Here is a 20,136-nt window from a genome sequence, read left to right as displayed (position 1 = left end):
TAAAGGTAAAAGTTTTAAAGGTCCTCACATATTCAGAATACTTTTGGTCACTGTGCCATGGTTTGATTCCCAATGTGGGGGTTCAAAGCCTACTCCACGGTTTGTGTCTCAGGGCAAGCATGAACTATGTTTACTTTCTGAAGAGATAGAGAACAATAGTGTGTACCTGTGTAAAAGGAGAAGTCAGAGGGCAGAGCTTCACACGCTTGAAGGTGCTGCTGGTTCGTTCTGTGCTGAAGTCATACAGATGGCGATGGTGTAGGGCCCAGCTGTGATAAAGCAGACTGGTGCCGGTTCACAGGCCAAGGACTCTGCTCTGTGCTGCCTGGCATGTCTACTTCATTAGAGCAGGAATACTGAGCTGAGCTCTTACCTGGTGAGGCTTCACCGTCCTGGCCAGCTGCTGTTAAACATGGCAGACCCCATCAGTCTGTGAGGTGACTGTGATTGAACATAGCAGAGCACATCAGTCTGTGAGGTGACTACAACTGAACATAGCAGAGCCTATCAGGCTGTGAGGTGACTGCGATTGAACATGACAGAGCCCATCAGTCTGTGAGGTGATTGCACTTCTAAAGCTTCTGGGCTGTGTGGGAGCAGGTTGAGAGTACTTTCTATGAGCCTTTACTGACGCAGCAGCATTAAGCCTGACTCGCAGAGCAGAGCCCGCAGACGGACGGAGAGCTGGCGAAGGGTTCGCTCCCGCTAAACAGCTCCCGGGACTACAGCTCCCGGCGGGCGCTACCGCGGCGGCGCATGAGTGGCTGACGGGCCGGGGCGGGTGCGCGGCGGCCGTGTGGCGGGATGTGCGCGCGGAGGTGCAGCCGCTGCTCCCGCGCGGGCCGAAGCCGCGTACCCGTACGCTGGAGGGGTGAGGCCTGCGGCTGGGCGTCCGCCGCCCTGAGGCATGGAGCTGAGCGGCGCAGAGGCGGCCTCCACAAGGTTCCTCGGCCTCACTCAGCGGTAACCGAAGCGGTGGGGGAGGTCGGGGCCCGAGCTCGGTTGTGGCGCGATGCGGTGCGGCGCCCCGCTGTCGATGGCGGAAAGGCGGCACTGGGCCGGTGGCGCTGAGGTAGCGGAGCAGGGGGAGCCCCGACTCCCCTCAGGGGCTGCCGCAGGTGGCGTGGGCGGGGCCAGACGGGCGCCCTCAGGGGCTTGTTCAGCATTAGCGTTGCTGAAGGAAGGGGAACGGGGATTGCCTCATGGCTCGTACTCGCGTCTGTCTCCTCAGTGAGTGTCACAGAATGGTTGGGGTCGGAAGGGACCTTAAAGCCCATCCAGTTCCAACCCCTGCCACAGGCAGGGACACCTTCCACTAGAGCAGCTTGCTCCAAGCCCCTGTGTCCAACCTGGCCTTGAACACTGCCAGGGATGGGGCAGCCACAGCTTCTCTGGGCACCCTGTGCCAGCGCCTCAGCACCCTCACAGGGAAGAGCTTCTGATAGCTAACCTAAATCTACCTTATGTCAGCTTGAATCCATTTCCCCTTGTCCTGTTGCTACATGAATAAAGGTTTATGTGTATTAAAACACTTTGCAATATAAGTAAATTATAAATTACTACACCAAACTAATATGAGCCACTTGTAAACCTAAGTATTTCAGTGCTGGTGGTTCCTCTTCATACAATGAAAACTGGTTAAAACCTGGCATAACTGGAGCAACGATGTTTTCTGATGTAAATCAGGTTGGGACTGAGGAAGGATGTAATCCAGTGAAAAAAATAAGAAAAGTCAATATCAATCTCAGCATATTTCTTTAAATTAAATGATGTGATATGTCAGAGAATTGATTGAGTGCAGCTGTTGATGGTAACAGAACAGAGAGCCAAAGAGGTGTGCAGGCTAGAATTCATTGGGGAATATGTGCACTAATGCAAATAGCCTGATAATATAAATCATACCTATGCATAAAGAGATGCTAAGATGCTTAACTTTCATGAGGTGGTCTGTGTAGCATTTATGTTGGTGTGTGGTTTTGCTGTAAGTGCTTGATGTGAAGCAGATGACAAGTATGATATGAAGCAGAAGTGTGACATGAAGTAGTTAGGTTAAGAAGCAGAGGTGAGCTATTTGATACAATTCCGATTTTTAAAAGGACTGCTGTTGTATTTGAAAGTTTGGTATGTTTTAGGTACTTTGAATTGGTACACAAATGGATAAGAATATTAGTATTAAACCACTATTGTTTTAATGAATATTTTCCTGCTTTTTAAACAGCGAGAGTAGTGTTGGAAAAATACTAATGGCTGTCATGTCATGTTCTCCTTTAACTCAGTAGCCCATATTATGTTACATTACTGTATTCATATATGGTACACCTATATCTGTTTCTTAGTTATACAATGTTTGGTTTTGAGTATTCTCCAGTTTTATTTTTTAAAGCTTTTTGTTAGCTACTGGTTTTGTTATCCCTGCAGCATTAGTATGCTCAGATCTCAGAATGCTTTTCCTGATGGAGTTTGACTTTCAGCTGAAATGTCACCAAATTAAGGTACAGGACTTAGTTTGTGTGTATGCAATAGTTTAAAATGCCTTTGGAACAACCTGGGTTTATCATGCAGGTAAGATGGCATTTTCCTCTGGTTTCATGCATTTTGAGGTTTTTCCTCAAACCAAAAGTAGTTCAGTTTTGTAAACCTCAGCTTGCTTTTTCTCCTGCTTTGTGGAGCTATCACATGACTGATTAAAGTCTCTAAAAATTATCCAGGCAGAGATGGTTCTGTTCAAAGCACAGTAGGCCAGATGCTGTTTGTGGTGACTTTCTAACTTGTTTTATGTTTGTGTGTGGGGTTGTCCAGATACAGACACACAGAACAGTGAGCTGGCTTTCCCAAGGCTTGAGGAGATTTGTTGTGCTAGTTAGTGACTGTTGTTGGATTGTTAAGTTTTGATTTTTGATTCTTCCACACTCCTTAAATTGTCATCTTACATACATTTCTTCATTTGATCAAAGGCTGAATTTCAGACATCATCAGCAGCAATATCTCTCCTGACTGCTGTTTCCATAGCATTCTGCCACCAGTACTGAGGGTGACAAGTGTTCATTGACTGGAATTGCTTTTACAGTGGTTTCTAAGGTAACTAGCACACCTAGCCATAGAAATTAATTTTGTAGAACAAAAGTAGCGCATAGAAAAAAAAGCTGGCACTACCACAATTCCTTGATTTTCCTGTAAGAGTTAAAAAAGAACAGAAAGCCTACAATGCCACAACTGTGCAACACTGTGGCATGATTACATGGTAATGTTCACTCAAAGGCCCAGCAGCAGTAGTGGCTGGTGTATAGAAGTATTGGACATGAAGTCCTTGTGGTGTGTGATCACTTAAGATTTGAACCTGCTTCTGGGTGCTCAGAATTTCTGACTTCAGAACAGCTTCTTCCATTGGTCTCTGTTAAGATCGTTTTATCCAATTGATAAGGCTCTGAAAATCCTCAGTGTCACAAATGTGAAAAGATAGAGATGTGCAGCCACAAACTTTGAAAATTCCATCTTTGGGGCATGTTTTTTTTCAGGGAGCAACCTGAAGTAGCCTTACTCATGAGAACTACCTGGTCATTTTTAATTTATGTATCTCTAAGTTTTTAATACTGTTTCTCTTGTCATTTTGTTTCTGTTAAATTGTTTATGTTAAATTTGCATCTGAATCTTTATTTAGCTTGTAGTTATAACACCTATATGCCCATTGCAAAGGCAGGAGGCTTAGTGTTTATAGTTAGAGGAGGTGTTTGCTATCTGTTTTGACCTCATGAAGTGATGTGCTTAATGTCATGTGCAGGTATGAGATTATACGTGATAATGCTTGTAGATTTTGAACTTCACATGGTAGGATTACTTTTACTTGCTGACAATTTTATCTTTATTAAGGTTGGTGGGGGAAACCTATGAAATGCTTTTCTTATGCTTTTGAATTAAAGTAGTTGTGTAGTTTATCTTTGTGTGTAGTCCAGGAAAGGACTGAAAAAACCCAGTAGCAAGGTACTAAGCATGAGGTTATTGAGCATAGTGCAGTTGTCCTGTTTGAGGCATTAAGTTTATTATAGGTTCTGCTTCCCTTAGATTAAATGCAGATTTCAAATGTGGTTATAAGCCACCATCTGCTTTGGAACTCTGATCAAATTATGACTAAATATTGAATTTAATCTTGGCTTTTTCCTCCAGTCAGGACAGACATTTCTTTTCCTTTGGGGATAATATGAAAGCCAGACTGCAATGGCTGCTGGAGGTTGTGCACATTGTAAGGAGTGCTCCCTGCAGTAATGAATTTATGCACTGCAAACCTTGTTCTGCAAGAATGATATTTGTTAATGGCAGGGTATAGCGTTGCAGGAGATGGAAGGCAAGTTACTTGTGTACACTGATGAACTGTTTCTATTCCAGCTCTGTCTCTGAAGATCTGGGTTGCAGACGTGGAGAGTTTAGCAGAAAGCATTATGGATCTGTGGAGCTTGTAAGTTTATACAGCTTGTCCTTTGATTTTAGCAGCTTATAATGCAGAGCTCAAATCCTTTTCATTTCCAGGTAAAAAATTGGATCTAGTTCAGAAAAATGTGCTTTCTAAGCTGGACTTGAAAGTTAGAGGGTAATAAAAGGAAGCTTCAGTATAGATATATTGACCTGTGCTAGGAAATCTTTTTACTACCTTGTTCATGAATATTTCATCATAATGGGACAGGAAGCATTATATAAATATTATGCTTACCTCCAGATTGAGCTTTTTTCCTCTTATGAGCTGAAGATGGCAAAATATTAGGCTAGTATTTTATGAAGTACTTGCAATTACATGGGTTAAAAACTGTGTGCATGCTTGTGTGTGTACTTATGTATGTAGGTGATTTTATGTGTATGTGCCTTAGAACAGTGGGAGAAGGTTTAAAATTAAAAGGAAGTAGTCAGAATAAGGATATGGAAAGCTGTTCCCTAGAATCTATATCACTTATTCTGCATTTTCTTCAAATTTAGAGATTAAGTTGGCCCTTCATTTTATTAATATCTGAATTTCTCCTCTACTGTGAAAGTATCAGTATATCAGCGGTTAAAATAATGTCACTCTAATGAAGTTAGACAAGGCTCTAATGAAATTACATAAACTTACTGTAGGGAAACAGAATTGGGGAGGGGTAAAGAAGCTAAACTCCAGCTGTCTTACCTGATTAGAGTTATAATTGAGTCATGCCAAATCTGTAGTCAAATTGGTAATAGCAGTGCAGATCCCTTCTGTGGGTAGTCATCTGGTGCTTGGAAGAAGAAGAAACTGTGGTAAGCTTTGACTGCTGATCATATGGCTATTTTTGGAACTAGAACCTCTATCTTAAACTCTCTTATAGCTTATATCTAGCGATGCTGATGGAGCCATTCAAAGAGCTGGACGGTTCCGTGTGGAAAATGGCTCCTCTGGTGAGGTAAGTGGTTAAAGATACTTAGAGAAAGCTGAAAAAATGGTTCAGCTTCAGCATTTGATCTAACATTCTCCCAATTCTATTTCAGAATATAGACTACACTCCTGGCACATGGCACAGAACGGATGTGCATTTGGAAAACCCAGAATATCATACAAGATGGTATTTCAAATATTTTTTAGGGAAAGGTAATTATTTTTTCGTGAATGGATTGAAGTTTTGAGCAATGAAAATGCAATGTAGCTTTGAATTGCTATTACTTAAATATGGGGAAAAAAAGTGTATTATTAAATTGGTATCCATTTTCCATGCTGTACAGAAAACAATTTCTTGTTTCATGTATTTTTAACATGAAGACAGGGGGTTTCTGGAAGTGGCAGAATCCCTGTTACCAAAAAAGGATATTTTGAAACCCTTGGCCTTTAAAGCTGTACATATCTCTTGGGGTTTTTATACATTTCTATATAAATACATAGTTATTTAGGTAGAAGAGTATATATTTTTACATCTGAATACATATATTTACACATCTATGCACGTCTGTGTGTGCGAGCGGGTGCGTGTCTTCTTTATGGTTGATAATGCTTCTTGGTTTTCCCTAACAGTTCATCAAAATTACATAGGTACAGATGCAGAGAAGAACCCTTTCTTTCTGTCTGTTGTACTGTCTGACCAAAATAATCAGCGTGTTCCTCAATACCATGCAATACTTTGGAGAAAAACTGTGAGAAACCAATATTTAACTGTTGCTCTGGCTTTATATTGGTTTGCTTGTTTGTTTTGGATACGTTTATCATGCATTCTCTGCTTTCTTCATAATTTCAGTATTTATTACATATTTTTCATTTATATGAAAAATTCTACCATAGTAGATTAAACTAGTTTTGTAGATAGCATTATACTAAAATTTCTGGCAGAAATCTGTAATGTCAGATATTTTTTAATTGTTCTTACCTTCAACTCTGTTATTTTTAAAAATGTTGCCTAACTTGTTCTTGATTATGTCCTGTGATCAATTTAGTCAATAACTTTCTACTGCTTTTAGGATTTTCTTATGCAATGTTAAGAAAGTAGGCAGGTGTGATACTGGATTCACTAATATTGTTTAATTAAATATGTTTCCATAAGAGCCTTTTATCCAAGCAATTGCAATTGATTTTAAAATTATGCTGTATGCATGCATGGTTCATAGTTTGTAATGTTTTCTAGTTTCAGCAGTCCTTATACTTAGTTTTGACTACCTTGGCATGCGGTAAAAAATAATTTTGCAGTCCATGGCTTTTTACGTCAGTTTGTGGCTTTTTGTTTGCTTGTTTTTCCAAACTAATAAGTAAAATTAGCACAGTTTTGGTGTTTTTTTTTTTTTTTACTTAACTGTTTTATTAATATTCCTACTTAAATATACAGAACAAATCAGTATGTCTTGTAGTAGCTCCTAGTTGTTTTTTTTTCTTTATAGGGTACTCAGAAAATATGCCTCCCTTATAGTCCCACAAAAACATTATCAGTGAAATCTATATTAAGGTATGTATTTACAAATAAGTTACCAGTTAAGATATTTGTCTGTATGCCTTTTCCTGTAATTCAGAGCTTGTGTTGTATGGTTTTCATGACAGATTTATAAAATCAGTAAAAAAACAGGCTTACAAATCTTAGTCATTAAGGCAGCAAAAAGTGGTTTTAAAGCCTGTTTTGGAATAGACAAAGTGACAACTTAGAACAGAAAAATTCTTAGCACTATTTTCAATGGACTGTTTTCAAGTTAACTGGAAATCAGGTATTAAGTGGAACTGCAGTGGTTGTGAGGATATGCCTTTTTAAATTAAATAGGCAATTAACAGACCTAAGGAACCACAGATTTTGACTAGAGAGGTGGTAGTTATGTGACCCTAGCAGGAGGAAGCAAACAGGGAAAAAAAGAATAAATATTTCTTCAGTTGATTTTTCTCCATGTAAGTCTTGCTGTGGGTGTTATACACAGTGAAACCAAGAAAATTCCTTCTTATGGTCAGTGTGTATGGGCATGCTTGTAGTCTGTCCTGCCTCTTTTGTGGCAGAAGAGAATACAAAGTAAGCAAGCCTGACACCAGTACGTAAGAGGCTCTTTGAATAATTCCTTTTGTAACCAGTTCTCACTGCAACCAGTGAGTGGTTTAATCTTGAAATGCATACTTGCCCTTCTCTAAAGCAGTATTTCATTTGCATTTCAGTGCTATGAGTCTTGACAAATTTGAAAAGAGCCCAAGGGAAATCTTTCATCCTGAGATACAAAAGGTAGGAGGTAACTACTTTTTTTTTTGTTGTTGTTGGTTCTTCTTCTTAATTATTTTCTGGAAAAATAAGTCATTAACTATAAATGCTACTGGTTTGTTTCAGTAGCAGGATAAGAATGATAAGTAAGGTTACATGATACTATAAAGTAAACTGTATCATCTGAACTAGTCACTTCAAAACAAAAAAAGTATACAAGGATGTTACTTTTTAATTTGTGTTATCTTTAATACCAATGTGCTAAAGGTTCTGTTTTGTTTACAGGACTTACTGGTTCTTGAAGAGCAAGAGGTAAATGTAAACTTCAACTCGTGGCTCATGACCTATTCAACAAAAACAGCTTTCTATTTAAACTACATGCACTGACATGCTTGTGACAACTTAGAAATCAATTCTTATTGCAGTAAAAAAATATAATATTTCTTTGCAACATAAAAGCAAAAATAATTTTAAGCTCCAACTTAATAGATCATAACTAGAACACCAACTTGGTACATCATAAAATTCATAATCTGTGATCAAAGATAAATTACTTGATTTCTGCTACTTCAGCATGGAGTTAGAATGAATTGTATGTTCACATGTATACAAAGGTATGTATATAAAAGTCCTTAGAGAAAACATGATTTTATATCTTTTGGCTTCCTATTTATCATACAATATTTGGTTTTATTTCTCAGGGATCTGTAAATTTTAAATTTGGAATCCTTTATGCTAAGGATGGGCAGCTTACAGATGATGAAATGTTCAGCAACGGTGAGCTTTCTTCTTTCACTTTTTTAGTAACTGTTCTATTAATCTCAATATTCCTGTATCTTGATTATTTTTTACAGCTGTTCTATTATGATGTGTGCTTTTCTGTTGTAACATTTCTCCCTTCCACATCTAGAAATGGGAAGTGAAAGCTTTCAAAGATTTTTGCATCTCTTGGGTGACACAGTTACTTTGAAAGGCTGGACAGGCTACAGAGGAGGACTGGACACTAAAAGTAAGAACTCATATGAAGCAAAAAGTCAGGGGCGGCTGCAGTATAAATGCTTTTGTTTATTGCATGTACATATTGTATATATTACAGAAATATGTAGATGCTAAATGCTTTGCTTCACCAGGAAAAAGTCAGGTTAGCTTAAATCACTGGTATGGAATGCAGTTGAAGAAAAGTGTTTATACAACCTGTATTTTCAAGGTGAATGGTTTCATTTTATATTGGAATGGGGTGAAGAATACCTGACATGTTACTCGTTCCATGATAGTAGGGCATCATAGGTTAGGTGAAGGACATCATAGGTTTTAAGTGTGTGTGTGAATGTGCAGATCAAGTTGCAGACCTGGGTTTAGACCCCTGTAGAACATGCAGTGTGACCATTTTCTAGAATGGATCAGAAAAAAAGATGACTAAAGAAGGTTTGGTAGAAGGACCTGAAATATCTTTTGATCTTTAGAAAACTTAAAGTTCATATCCCTGCTGAGAATGTTGTTTTCCCTTGCAGATGATACAACAGGAATCTTTTCCATCTATACGGTTTTTCAAGGGCATGAAATCATGTTCCATGTTTCAACCATGCTACCATATTCTAGAGAGAACAAACAGCAGGTATGTGGTTCTCTCTTTATTTATTTTTTCATTTTTAATTTTTTTTTTTTTTTTATCACAAATTCCAGAACTTTAGAAGAAAATAAGGGAATTCTTGCCTATTAATACTTCAGAAATTTAAGCCTTAAGGCTTCTGCTATATTTTTTTCTTCAGTATTATAATAATAATTATAATTCTGAAAATGTAATGATGTTTGTTGGAAGATAATGCATCATATCAACTCTATTAAGATACAAAAGACAGTTGTGAAGAAGGTCAAAATTGACTGTGTGAGAAGTGATTGAGTAATCTGTTATTCAGATGACCTGTAGAGCTTCACTGCTGCAATTATCATTACCTCAAAGAATTCAGGAAGGCTGGAAATTAGAGTTGTGTGTGAGTTGTCAGATTACATAGGTAACACACAACTCATACTCAGGTAGCAGTTCCTGTAGCTTGAAAGAAATTCCACGTGTGGCCATATTAATGGTAAGCTTTGTGCGTTTACTCTAAAGCACTGCTGCTGCTCTTTCATAGGTTGATTAGGTGAGGTTTTGGGTGCTTTTTCAAATGTGCCATTGTCCACTGCTTGAACCTTTCTATGTATTATATGATGGCAAAAAATACTTCATAAGCACATGCATTTACCTCTGCATCACACATCCATAATGATTTACCTAAAATTACTCATAATTAATTGCTTTACTATTTTCTTACTTAAGCTATAGTTATGTATTATAAGAATATAATTAGATTATATAATTATATTGTTGGTTTTTTATTTCCATGCCAGTTTTCTCATGCTTTTGCCTTGGATTGATGACAGATAGGATCACAGCAAAAACCAGAAGCCAATCAGGACATTAATTATTTTTAAACAATAACTCAGCATCAGGGTGTTTTCCTTCTATTTCAAGTGATGGATTTGCTTTTTTGAAGTATGGGGTGTTCCGTGCCCGATTTGTGAATATTAAATATGGAAATTATGGAAAGTATGAGTGCTTTGCTAACTTAATATGCAATAGATGCTGGTTTAGCAGCTGGCACTGCTGTAATTTATATTGGCTTCAGACATAATTTTCATATCACAATTATTGTGTTTGCAGTTTAGGAACATTGTTTTACCATTCTCTCACAGAACTGTTAAGGTATTTAGATATGTTTTAAAATTCATTATGTCTGTTTCTCCTCCCTACCCCCTTTATTTTTTCTTTTTCCTTTTTTTTTCTTTTCCTTTTTTTTTTTTTTTTTTTTTCTCCAGGTAGAAAGGAAGCGACACATTGGGAATGACATTGTCACTATCGTGTTTCAGGAAGGCGAAGACTCTTCTCCAGCATTCAAGCCATCCATGATTCGCTCTCATTTTACACGTATCTTTTTCCTTATGTTTTCTAGTGACTTACTTACTTACTTATTTATTTATGAGATTTGTATTACTTTTAATTCTACCCGAAGTCCCTCCTGCATGCTGCTTATGGAAGTGAAAGCTATTTTAGAAAGACAGTTGTATTCTTGCATTCTTTATTGTCAACTGCTTGACTAGGGGTCTCTGAGTCTGCCTCAGGACTATATGTTATTGTTAGGTAATTTTAAGTAATCCACAGCTGGTCAGTGGAGTCGTGAGTTACCCAGGTAAAGGCATCCAGCACCAATTTAGATATCCCAGCATATCTGACATGCCTGTACATGTCTGGCGGAGATGACACAGGGCCTACAAGAGATCTGTGTCCCTTTTGGAATAGCAACTGAAGACTAGGCAAAATACTCTTAAGCATCCTAAATTGCACTGGATGCTTACATTGAAATAACTGATTCCCCTTATAAGTCTGTTTTATTGTGCAGTTCCTCGTAGTGCTGATCACAGCTGCTGGCAAAGGTCTCTTCATTCTGTCTGGAACAAACCCATACAGCCAGTGAAGTTATTCAGACTTATGTTTTCTTTGACATGGATTATGAGGGCTGATTACTTACAGGCTGTGTTATAATTTTGTATGGGACCTCCTTTATAAACAGTAGAATGTGTATAGTCTAGAATATTTTATATCTTTACATTGATTAATATAATTTACCTTTATTAAATCTGTAATCTGCTGCAGGAAAAATTAGCTGTATTAAAATACATGTGAGTCATTAGTACTGGATTAACTTCCTTAACTGCATGGCAGATATTTTTGCCTTAGTGAGATACAATAAGCAGAATGATAGTTACAGGTAGGTGCTGATTGTAAACCGCAACAGTAACAAATAACTTCACACTGAATTTCTAACGGTTTAGAGATAAAGGAAAAACATTTTGTATTGTCTTTATGCCAAAGGAAGCTAAGTGAACTTAAGAAATTAAAGGGCAATATGGACCTGGATGCAGGTGGCTGTAAACTGGCTCTGAATAGCTGCTTGTTTCCATCAGAAAAATGAAAATCTGAAACGAGCATAAGCTAAGGGTCAAAACAAAACTGCTTTTTAGATGAAACGTAACAAAATGATGGAAGATATGCCTGGAATATTCTGACCTGGTGAGATCAATGACATGGTGAACTATATGTGTGATGTGATAATTAGATAATTAGATGTGATGTGATAGCCATGGACTGCAGATCCTTTTACAGGTCTGGGTTTGGTTGTAGCTAAGCAAACCAGTTAATTTTTAGGATCATCACAGAGTACTAGTACAGTTGGACATCACATACTTAAAACCTACTGGAATTTTGCTGGTAAACAATGTGGTGTTCATCTGTTTTTCAGTTAGCTTTGGGACCCTCACTCTTGGAGGCACATGCTGTCCAGGTCTGATTCTGTTAGGTCTCATCAGAATCTGAAAAGCAAGTATTTCTGCAGCCTTGTGCCTAGGCTTTAATGAGCAAAGTGGCTTTAACCAGATAAGCTCATAGTCAGTAGATGGGCTGTCCATGGTAAACACTTACATTTACATTTTACACTGCTGTTTAGTTGGGAAGAAAAGGAGTAGCAGTAAATAAGATTAATTTACCTTTTTTGCTGTGAATAACTGACTGCTTTTACTAGAGGAGTCCATCTTACTCCTTAGTTGCTTCATTCTGCCAGTCTTGACACATCTTCCCATAGTGCGTACCACGCAAGATCCATGCTGGATTCCTCATGGATCAAAAGAACTCGGCAGGTCCAGCTGGCATGGAAGTCATTCTGACGCTGTTCCTCAGTGAAAATGAATCTGCTATTCCCAAGATACATATTCAGCTGTAGTAAGGCATTATTATTCATAAAGAAACAAATAGTTCATGTACTTGCTGAGTGCACAGGTGAAGTAGAAATCTATTAGGACAACATGTTTTGTAGGTGAAGAACTGTTTTACAGCTTTTTTTGGAAAAGACTAGATTTTGTTAGTGCCATTAAAAGCACTGTTCTATGGGTAGAACTGCAAAGTTCTGCTTTACTTTTTAGTAACAAACTCCATACGAGTTTGTGTAAAGGAAGCAGAATTTTGCTCTACTGAATAATTCCAAGTGAATGGTTTTTGTTAGACCCATGGGAGTTGTTATCTAAGACATATCCAGATGACAGTTTGCAGTTCTTCTATTTTGAACAGTGTCTATAAAAAAAGGTGCATTTTGATTGTGACTTTCAATATAGATAAAGATTTGTTCTTTCAATAGGCTGAAAATATTTTCAGAAGAAAGTGTTCCTCTTTTTGGGCCTCCCCTTCCATCCCCACCTGTGTTTACAAATCACCAGGAATTCAGGGATTTTTTGTTAGTGAAATGTAAGTCAGTTTTTCTTTTGCTAAAAAAAAAAATGTTTTAAATGAATGATGCTTAAAATGTAAATACATTTTCCTTGTATGCTCTTGTTCTGTATACAGTTGTTTTCAAGTCTGTAGCATAGGTGGGATGTCAGTTCCACCAAACAGTTCCAGCCAGATTAACAAAAAAAATTTATTTCTATGCAATTATGCTTCTCGGGCTGCTAGACAGAATCTGACTTTCTCATCTGCAGAATGTGCAGCCATATTAGCTTTGCATTTTCTTAAAGGACTTGTAGATCTGAAGGCATTTGTAATGCTGTTTGATATTTAGGAATAGAAGCTGTTAGGTTGGCAGCCTTGGAAACCTGAAAGTATAAACTTTCCTGAATGCATGCTGCATAGGTGCCTTTCAGCACCTTTGAAAACTTTTCAGTACTGTTACGATTCAGGTCCCATTTTCATTGACCCTGACTTGCCTTGCTAAATCAGTGAGAACGAAATCTTTCGGGATCGTGATGATTACAGTTAATGCTTAGCTGACAAGAACTTGACTAATAACTGATTTCAGAGATTGAAATTGGTTTAGTACTTAAATTGATCAGAAATTTGTCTTTTTTTTTTTTTTCTTTGTTTTTTCTATTATTAGTTAGGTGGTTATTGTAGAATTCTCCTAGTGCTATTTTTCCCTTTTAAACTTAAGGGGTCATTATTCACTAAAAAAAAGGCAACTCTAAATTACTAAGGGTAGAACAGGTATTTTTATGCAAACTAGAGTCAGTGGGAGTTGTCACCCTTCATTTAGGTAATGTATATTCTTTTCCATAATATTTTAGTAATAAACGGGGAAAAAGCCACCTTGGAAACCCCAACATTTTCTCAGAAACGTCAGCGCACTCTGGACATGCTGATCCGCTCTTTATACCAAGACATGATGCCTGATCTACATAAGGTAAATGTAAGTCGTTTCATCCCTCATATGTGCTTTCCTGTTCTCACTAGTAAATGCAATGTTCTGTTGCTTTAAAAGACTGTAATCCTAATGAGCACTGAATTGCATACACTGAACCAAATGCCAGTTGTCATATAACTTGTTTTACAGTTACATGGAAGTTGTCAGGCAGTCATTTCAAGACAGGACTTTTCATGCATTTTTTTATCCAGATGTGAGGAGAAGCATAACAACGTCATACTTTGTGTAAGCTTGCCTGCAGCAGGCAGGAAATTTAGGCTCTGCAAATACAGGCATCAGTCTCATTACCATAAAAACTGCATTTACTCATCCTGTTGTGTGTAAACTTGAATCATTTTTACCCTTGGGTAACAATAAGATAACTTCATTTTAGATGATGAAGACATTATTAAAGTGATTCTTAAATAACTTAAAAGAAGTTTAGTACTTCTAAAATTAGCAAGGTGCTATCTTTTTTTCCCTCACTGTTTATTTCTCCTACCTAAATAGATCTGCTTGAACTTTTTTGTCCATATATTCATGTCCGAGGTCTTTCTTACAATTATATAGAATGTGACAGTGACAAACTATGACAAGTTAGAAAGTAAAGCAGTCAAGGACTGAAAGAATTGCGCTATCTGTTCTCTGAAAAGCTCTACAGCTAGATTCATCATTACAGGAAAATATCCAGAAAAAGAAAATTTAAGTGATACCACACTAACTCAAACTAAAAGATTATGAAAACTTGTGGTTCAGTTAAAAATGTTTTCTGGTTTAGAACATGCTCAACAGAAGATCCTTCAGTGATGTGCTACCAGAATCACCAAAATCAACACGGAAGAAAGAGGAAGCCCGGCAAGCAGAGTTTGTCCGACTTGGTCAGGTAGGATCAGTTTAGGAGGTATGCACCTATGTTTACAAAGGCTGCATCACTGCTTTTGTTAGAATTTGGTTAGCTTGCAGGGTTATGTCAGAATTTAATGCAGTTCTCTGTGGTCAGAAATAGTTTTGTAGTATTGTGTTATTTGTTTAAGCTACATTCAGGTAAATACGAATAGAAGTATTTATCTGTAACACCTGAGGTACACAACATGATTACAAATACTTACAAAATACATAAACTAAAGAAAATTTGAAAAATCGTACCTTAGGATCAAACCTAAAAGGTCTTTCTGTATTTTGTGCAGCAGATACTTTCTGCCTCCAAGCAGCTCTGTCTTTTCTGTGCTTTGGAGAAGGATAATGTTTCATGGATTTCCTCTATGTGTTTTATTAAGGTTGAATTTCTTAGACATTATTTGCTCTACTTCAGCCAGGAAGAAGTTTCAACAGTCTTTTTGCTAAGTCAGAGGTTACCACACAGCTCAGTGAGGAGTAAAACTTCATGATGATTTAGTCTGGTTTAATCTGATGGTTCATTGCAGCAGAAAGAAAGACACTGTCTACTCTCATCAGTTCCCCTGTCCTTTCCCACTTGTCTCTTCTTGATCCTGGACTGATGACGTGATTCTGCTGCTTATCTTAAGAATACTCAGCAGGAGTTAACAGAGCAGGAAACCAAAACAGAATAAATGAAACAAAACAAACAGAAAAACCCCACACCATCACCAAAACACAAGCTTCCTCCTTTCCCTCCCAGTTTTTGTAATCTGAGTTAGTAAGCTAAAGAGTGGAAGAATCTGACAGGTTCCAGATCCGGGTAATGGCGCCACATGGTTGAGAGCTGGTACAAAAGAAATCTCAGTCTGCTCTGTGCTTTGCTCACCCTTTCCCCAACTGGTCACTCTTGGCAGGTGTAGCAAAAAACATTGAGTAATTGTAATGTTCAGATAAAAGTAACCAATAATTTATTCCCCAAGTTTACTAATTACTTCACAGAAGTTAAAGACAAAAAAACCCCCAAACCAAAACCCAACCAATGTGCATTTTGGCTGAGAAGATTATCTAGCAGCCCTCTAGTATTTCATGTAGACTTTGTTCAGGATATACAGAATTCTGTTTCTTCCCCAATTACTTGAAATGTGACAAGAATTTCAAACTGAAGCTACTCTGTGGTCCCAAACTGTCCTTTCTTTATAGTATTTAGCTTGGGTATCGCTGACAGAAACTCAATTTGAATAAAACATCTGTTTGCATTAGGCACTGAAATTGAAAACCACTGTGAAAGGGGATGCTACAGCTAACTTGGCAACCACAAGCTTTTGTAAAAAGGAGGTGAGTGAACCTGTCTGTCTGAAGAGAGTTATGAAAAGATTAAACACTGTCAAGTATGGCACTGCATGTCTGCATCTGTATATTTACTTTTGTAATTAGTGCTGTAGCAGCAAAGATGATATGTGTAGTGTCAAAGTGATTCTGCAGCCAATACCAAATTAATAAAGGATGAGCCTAGAGGCAGAAGCACTTCCCAAGTTAAAGCAAGTGTGGATATTGTTATATGTGAGAATATTTGATGAAAGTACCATTTTCCATATGCAGTCATCTTTTAGTTCAACTTCTGCATCAAGTTTAAAACAAAATTCAGTTGTGTTTTTATTTCCTGTAGTCCCAGATTTTGTTCAAGGGCATTAGGGAGTCAGAAGTGCAAACCACACTCTTCTGCATGCATCCTATATACAGAAGCTTCAGAAGCGCTTCTAGAATCTCAAGAGACTTCAGCTAATATTTAAATTGGGGGAGGAGGGGCTCTGTACTGGGACGTAAGAACAGAGAACATGGTGAAAGAACAGTCTGGCAGAAAATTTTAACTGTACCATGTGCTAGTGACTAAACATCACAAACTGAGCCATAAAATGTAAGCAAATTGCATATGCATGGTGGTACCTACTTTTTAAGTATATAGTTTTTTGCTGAAGTAAAATATATACTGGGTATTTCCAGGGTTGCACTGAGTAACAGCTGCATGTGTTGTAATTCCAGTGTTTCAGGAATGTGTCTTACTAGTCTCCAGACGCGATAAGTACAGAAATTATTTCCTCTGCAAGAAAATTAAGTTTGATATTTCAAATTCAGAAAAACAGACTGTGGTAAATGCTTTTGGCAGGATACATTTCTATGTTACTACTTGCCATTGTCCATCACATTCTATGTCTGTATGATCTGTATCTCCTAGTGTACTTAATATGTATCCCTTGTGTTACTTCATAGCCTTGGGAATCCCAATCTTTCTGCAGTAATTTTCCTCATGAGGTTATCTGTGCAGATTCTTGGGGCCAGTCCTTGCTGGTTTCTACAGATGCTGGCATCTTGTTAATAGATGGTTAGTAAATGATCCAGTGTTTTTGTGTCAATTTTTATGTATCTATCTGACCACTTTCTTGAAAATGTATGTTCATCAGCAGTGTTCAGGTATTGGTAGGTCTTCACCTACGGGGATAGTCCCAGTCCAAGTAAATTTATTGCATTTGAGTAACCTAGTTGCAAAAATTCTCGCTGCACCAGAATCAAACCATATTGAGCAGTTAGTGTTAATGCAGATTGCTGAATGCTTTGTTATTTCAGGTGGTGTTTTCTTGACCATCTGAAAAGACTCATGAAGTCACATCCAAGCTCAAGGAGTATTTAAATGGCTTGTCTAGATTTCTTAGCCCTTGATAATAGTAAGCATGAAACCAAAGGCTTATGTGGCGAAGAAAACCTGCTTTTTCCATAGTGATGATATTTCTAGTTTGACCCCTTGAATTCTGTGTGTCACATAAGGCCAGCAGTACCAAAAGAATTATGTTAGTTCTTGATTTCTCAAGCCTTCCAAAGGAAGGTCCCTTTTGGGCTTCAGGTGCATAATCTGATCCGTATGATGATAAAACTCTCCCATGAGCAAGTGCTGGCTATGATGCTATGGTATATGTAGCAGCTTTTTCATAAAGAAAAAAACCCTGAGGCTTGTATTACAAGAAATAAATAAGTCAGAACCAGTGACTAGCAAATTTTACCAGGTTTTTGAATACATTTTTGTTTCATTTTTAGACAGTCAACCATCAGTGCAAGTATTTGATAAAACTCTCCAAGTAAAGCAGATGCATGTGCTGGAAACTCTGGATCTTTTGGTTGCTCGAACAGACAAAGGTAGGAGAGGTGCCTGTTCTTTGATTCTGTTCTCATTTGAATGTGGCTAGTGCTGGCTATGTATGTCTCATGAGGCAATTGTGTTAGATGCCTCATTTCGAATAGGGGAGCATATACAGCAACTGCTGTTGTTTTCTAACAGGCTGGCAGGGAGAATCCCTGAATGCTCATTCATGCTTCCTTCAAGGCAAACCTGAAACAGGTCATGTGGTCTTTTGGTCTTCCTTCAGTCATTGTTGGAACTCAACACTCTTTGGAAATCTCTTTGACTGAATTATGTTTATTCAGTTGTGCAAACGTGTAGGGGAAATGACTTCATGCTGTTGAAGAAGGCACCAATGCAGCAGGTATCAAAGATGCCACAAATTTGTTAGGGACTTTAGATTGACAAAAACTACCAATTGCTAGTCAGCAACACAGCCATCCATTATAATCTGCACTTTCCAAGAGCTGGCAAAAAGCTGCGAGACTTTCTAAGCAGGTATCTCATAATCCCAAGTAATTGTTATAAAGGTTGACAGGACTAGGACTCAGTTAACAGAAAACTCTCTTGATATTCTCTTATAAACTCTGTTTGGGAGGTGCTGCTTCTCTTTGGAAGTATTAATTTCAAACTACCGTCATGTTTTTTTAACTTGCTGTGTCCTGTCTGTCTTCATCCTTCAGGCAAAGACTCTCGTCTCCTTGTCTTCAGACTCAGTGCTGTCCAAAAGGATATAGAAACAAAGCAAATCATAAGAAGCAAATATGACTGCAGAGAAAATAAACTGGAGAGAACAAAAGGTATTATTTTCTCTTGTGTTAAAAACATCCACTGTGGTATGATGCTTGTAGTTGGCAGGGACTTACTAGCTCCTTTGAGGCAGTTGTAGGTGTTCACCTTTATATTTTTCTCTGGACAGTCAGTTCAAACTTCATTAAGCTTAGATGTGAAAGTAAGTCTGGTGTAGTCCAACACGACATTTTAGAACTGTATGAAAATACCATGGTACTTGGCAATCACTGCTGATGAAAAACTCTAGAGAAAAACAGATACGTTGCTTTCAGGATTGGGGGCTAGGAGAAGAATTGTGAGACTGAATATTTTAAGGTGGAAGAACACTGGCAAATCTCCATTAAATAGTAGCGCTTAGATTACTTGGAAGTCACCTATTGTATTAGTAGACATAGCCATTTCCTAGTCTTCAGAAGCAAGTTGCTTTGGAAACCTGAAGCCTGCAGAATTTGCCTTTTGTCTTTTTCTAGAAGTTAATGTTATCCTCTTGGGAGGTTTTTAATTGTGTTGCTAAGTCATATATCAGAGCCCTGTTGTACTAATCATTATACAGATAAACAGACCCTACCCCAAAGACTTCTGATCTAGCGCTTTATTTCCTCAGGCTGCCATTTGTATGCCATTAATACTCACCATGGCAGTGAACTGAGGATTGTCGTGGCTATTCGGAACAAACTACTTCTCGTCACAAAGAAATACAATCCATGCAACAGTTTAACTAGCAGCTCTCTGCTGTTCTCATCTGAATCTCCAGTAGAGGAGTTCCAGTACATCCGGGTATGTGTGATCTAATCACTAATTACCTTAACAGACTAGGCAGCCCTTGGCGGGAGGGAAGCCAAAGAACACGGGGTTTATCTTCTGAACCTCCAGACAAATAAAAGTGAGAAGCCGACTGATGGGAGTTCCATCACGTGTATGCCAAAGAGATCTTTCACATTTTTTTTAATGAAGTTTCTGCTTCATGTTTCTTTTCTTAGAGCACATCCCTTTAAATTCACGGAGTACTTGCAGCACCAATAGTAGGAGCCTGAAAAAGAGAATAATTCTATTATTTACATTATAGGAAATATGCCTTTCTGACCCTCCAGTGGTTATGACGCTGGTGGATGGGCCTACTGGAGACAGTGACAATATGATCTGTGTAGCGTATCGGCATCAGTTTGATTTAGTTAATGAGAGCACTGGGGAGTCCTATAGACTGCATCATGTTGAAACAAATAAGGTAAGTTTTCAACATTGAGACTATTTTCTTGCAGAACCACACTGAAGGTAATTTCTTGCAGACTCAGTGCATCCTGTGCTGACCTCCTGGAAGGGTAATTTATGGACATCCTCATGTCTCTTCACTTTGTCACCTCTGCTTTAGGGCACTCTGAGATAT

General features: G+C 38.1%; 2 protein-coding genes across 5 annotated transcripts in view; one reads left to right on the top strand and one right to left on the bottom strand.

Annotated features, from left to right (window-relative positions):
- The first annotated feature begins 543 nt into the window (after positions 1–543).
- The window catches only part of GARNL3 (GTPase activating Rap/RanGAP domain like 3), a 27,958-nt gene continuing 8,365 nt past the window's right edge, over positions 544–20,136 (top strand). The window contains exons 1-22 of one of the 4 annotated variants that reach the window (XM_080630922.1): positions 544–963; positions 4,381–4,450; positions 5,328–5,402; positions 5,488–5,587; positions 6,023–6,123; positions 6,859–6,923; positions 7,610–7,673; positions 7,935–7,961; positions 8,351–8,426; positions 8,560–8,658; positions 9,161–9,264; positions 10,506–10,614; positions 11,410–11,455; positions 12,875–12,981; positions 13,797–13,918; positions 14,691–14,795; positions 16,052–16,126; positions 17,060–17,171; positions 17,879–17,977; positions 18,644–18,760; positions 19,357–19,529; positions 19,819–19,977. In XM_080630922.1, the coding sequence (XP_080487048.1) occupies positions 908–963; positions 4,381–4,450; positions 5,328–5,402; positions 5,488–5,587; positions 6,023–6,123; positions 6,859–6,923; positions 7,610–7,673; positions 7,935–7,961; positions 8,351–8,426; positions 8,560–8,658; positions 9,161–9,264; positions 10,506–10,614; positions 11,410–11,455; positions 12,875–12,981; positions 13,797–13,918; positions 14,691–14,795; positions 16,052–16,126; positions 17,060–17,171; positions 17,879–17,977; positions 18,644–18,760; positions 19,357–19,529; positions 19,819–19,977 (2,061 nt within the window). In that variant the 5' untranslated portion in view covers positions 544–907. Of the gene's footprint in view, positions 964–4,380; positions 4,451–5,327; positions 5,403–5,487; positions 5,588–6,004; positions 6,124–6,858; positions 6,924–7,609; positions 7,674–7,934; positions 7,962–8,350; positions 8,427–8,559; positions 8,659–9,160; positions 9,265–10,505; positions 10,615–11,409; positions 11,456–12,874; positions 12,982–13,796; positions 13,919–14,690; positions 14,796–16,051; positions 16,127–17,059; positions 17,172–17,878; positions 17,978–18,643; positions 18,761–19,356; positions 19,530–19,818; positions 19,978–20,136 lie in introns of those variants that run through there. The other 3 variants (XM_080630921.1, XM_080630920.1, XM_080630923.1) reach the window with 3 other exon arrangements.
- Positions 18,025–20,136, bottom strand: part of SLC2A8 (solute carrier family 2 member 8) — an 18,694-nt gene continuing 16,582 nt past the window's right edge. The window contains exons 11-13 of the transcript XR_013958162.1: positions 19,556–19,782; positions 18,827–18,995; positions 18,025–18,679 (exon numbers count right to left, since the gene is read on the bottom strand). The gene's annotated coding sequence lies outside the window, so the exon portion shown is untranslated. The remainder of the gene's footprint in view (positions 18,680–18,826; positions 18,996–19,555; positions 19,783–20,136) is intronic.

The sequence above is a fragment of the Psittacula echo genome (assembly GCF_963264785.1).
Source record: "Psittacula echo genome assembly, chromosome: 16".
NCBI lineage: Eukaryota > Metazoa > Chordata > Aves > Psittaciformes > Psittacidae > Psittacula > Psittacula echo.
The sequence above is the reverse complement of the archived record's forward strand: the minus strand, read 5'-3'. Positions and strand labels throughout refer to the sequence as shown.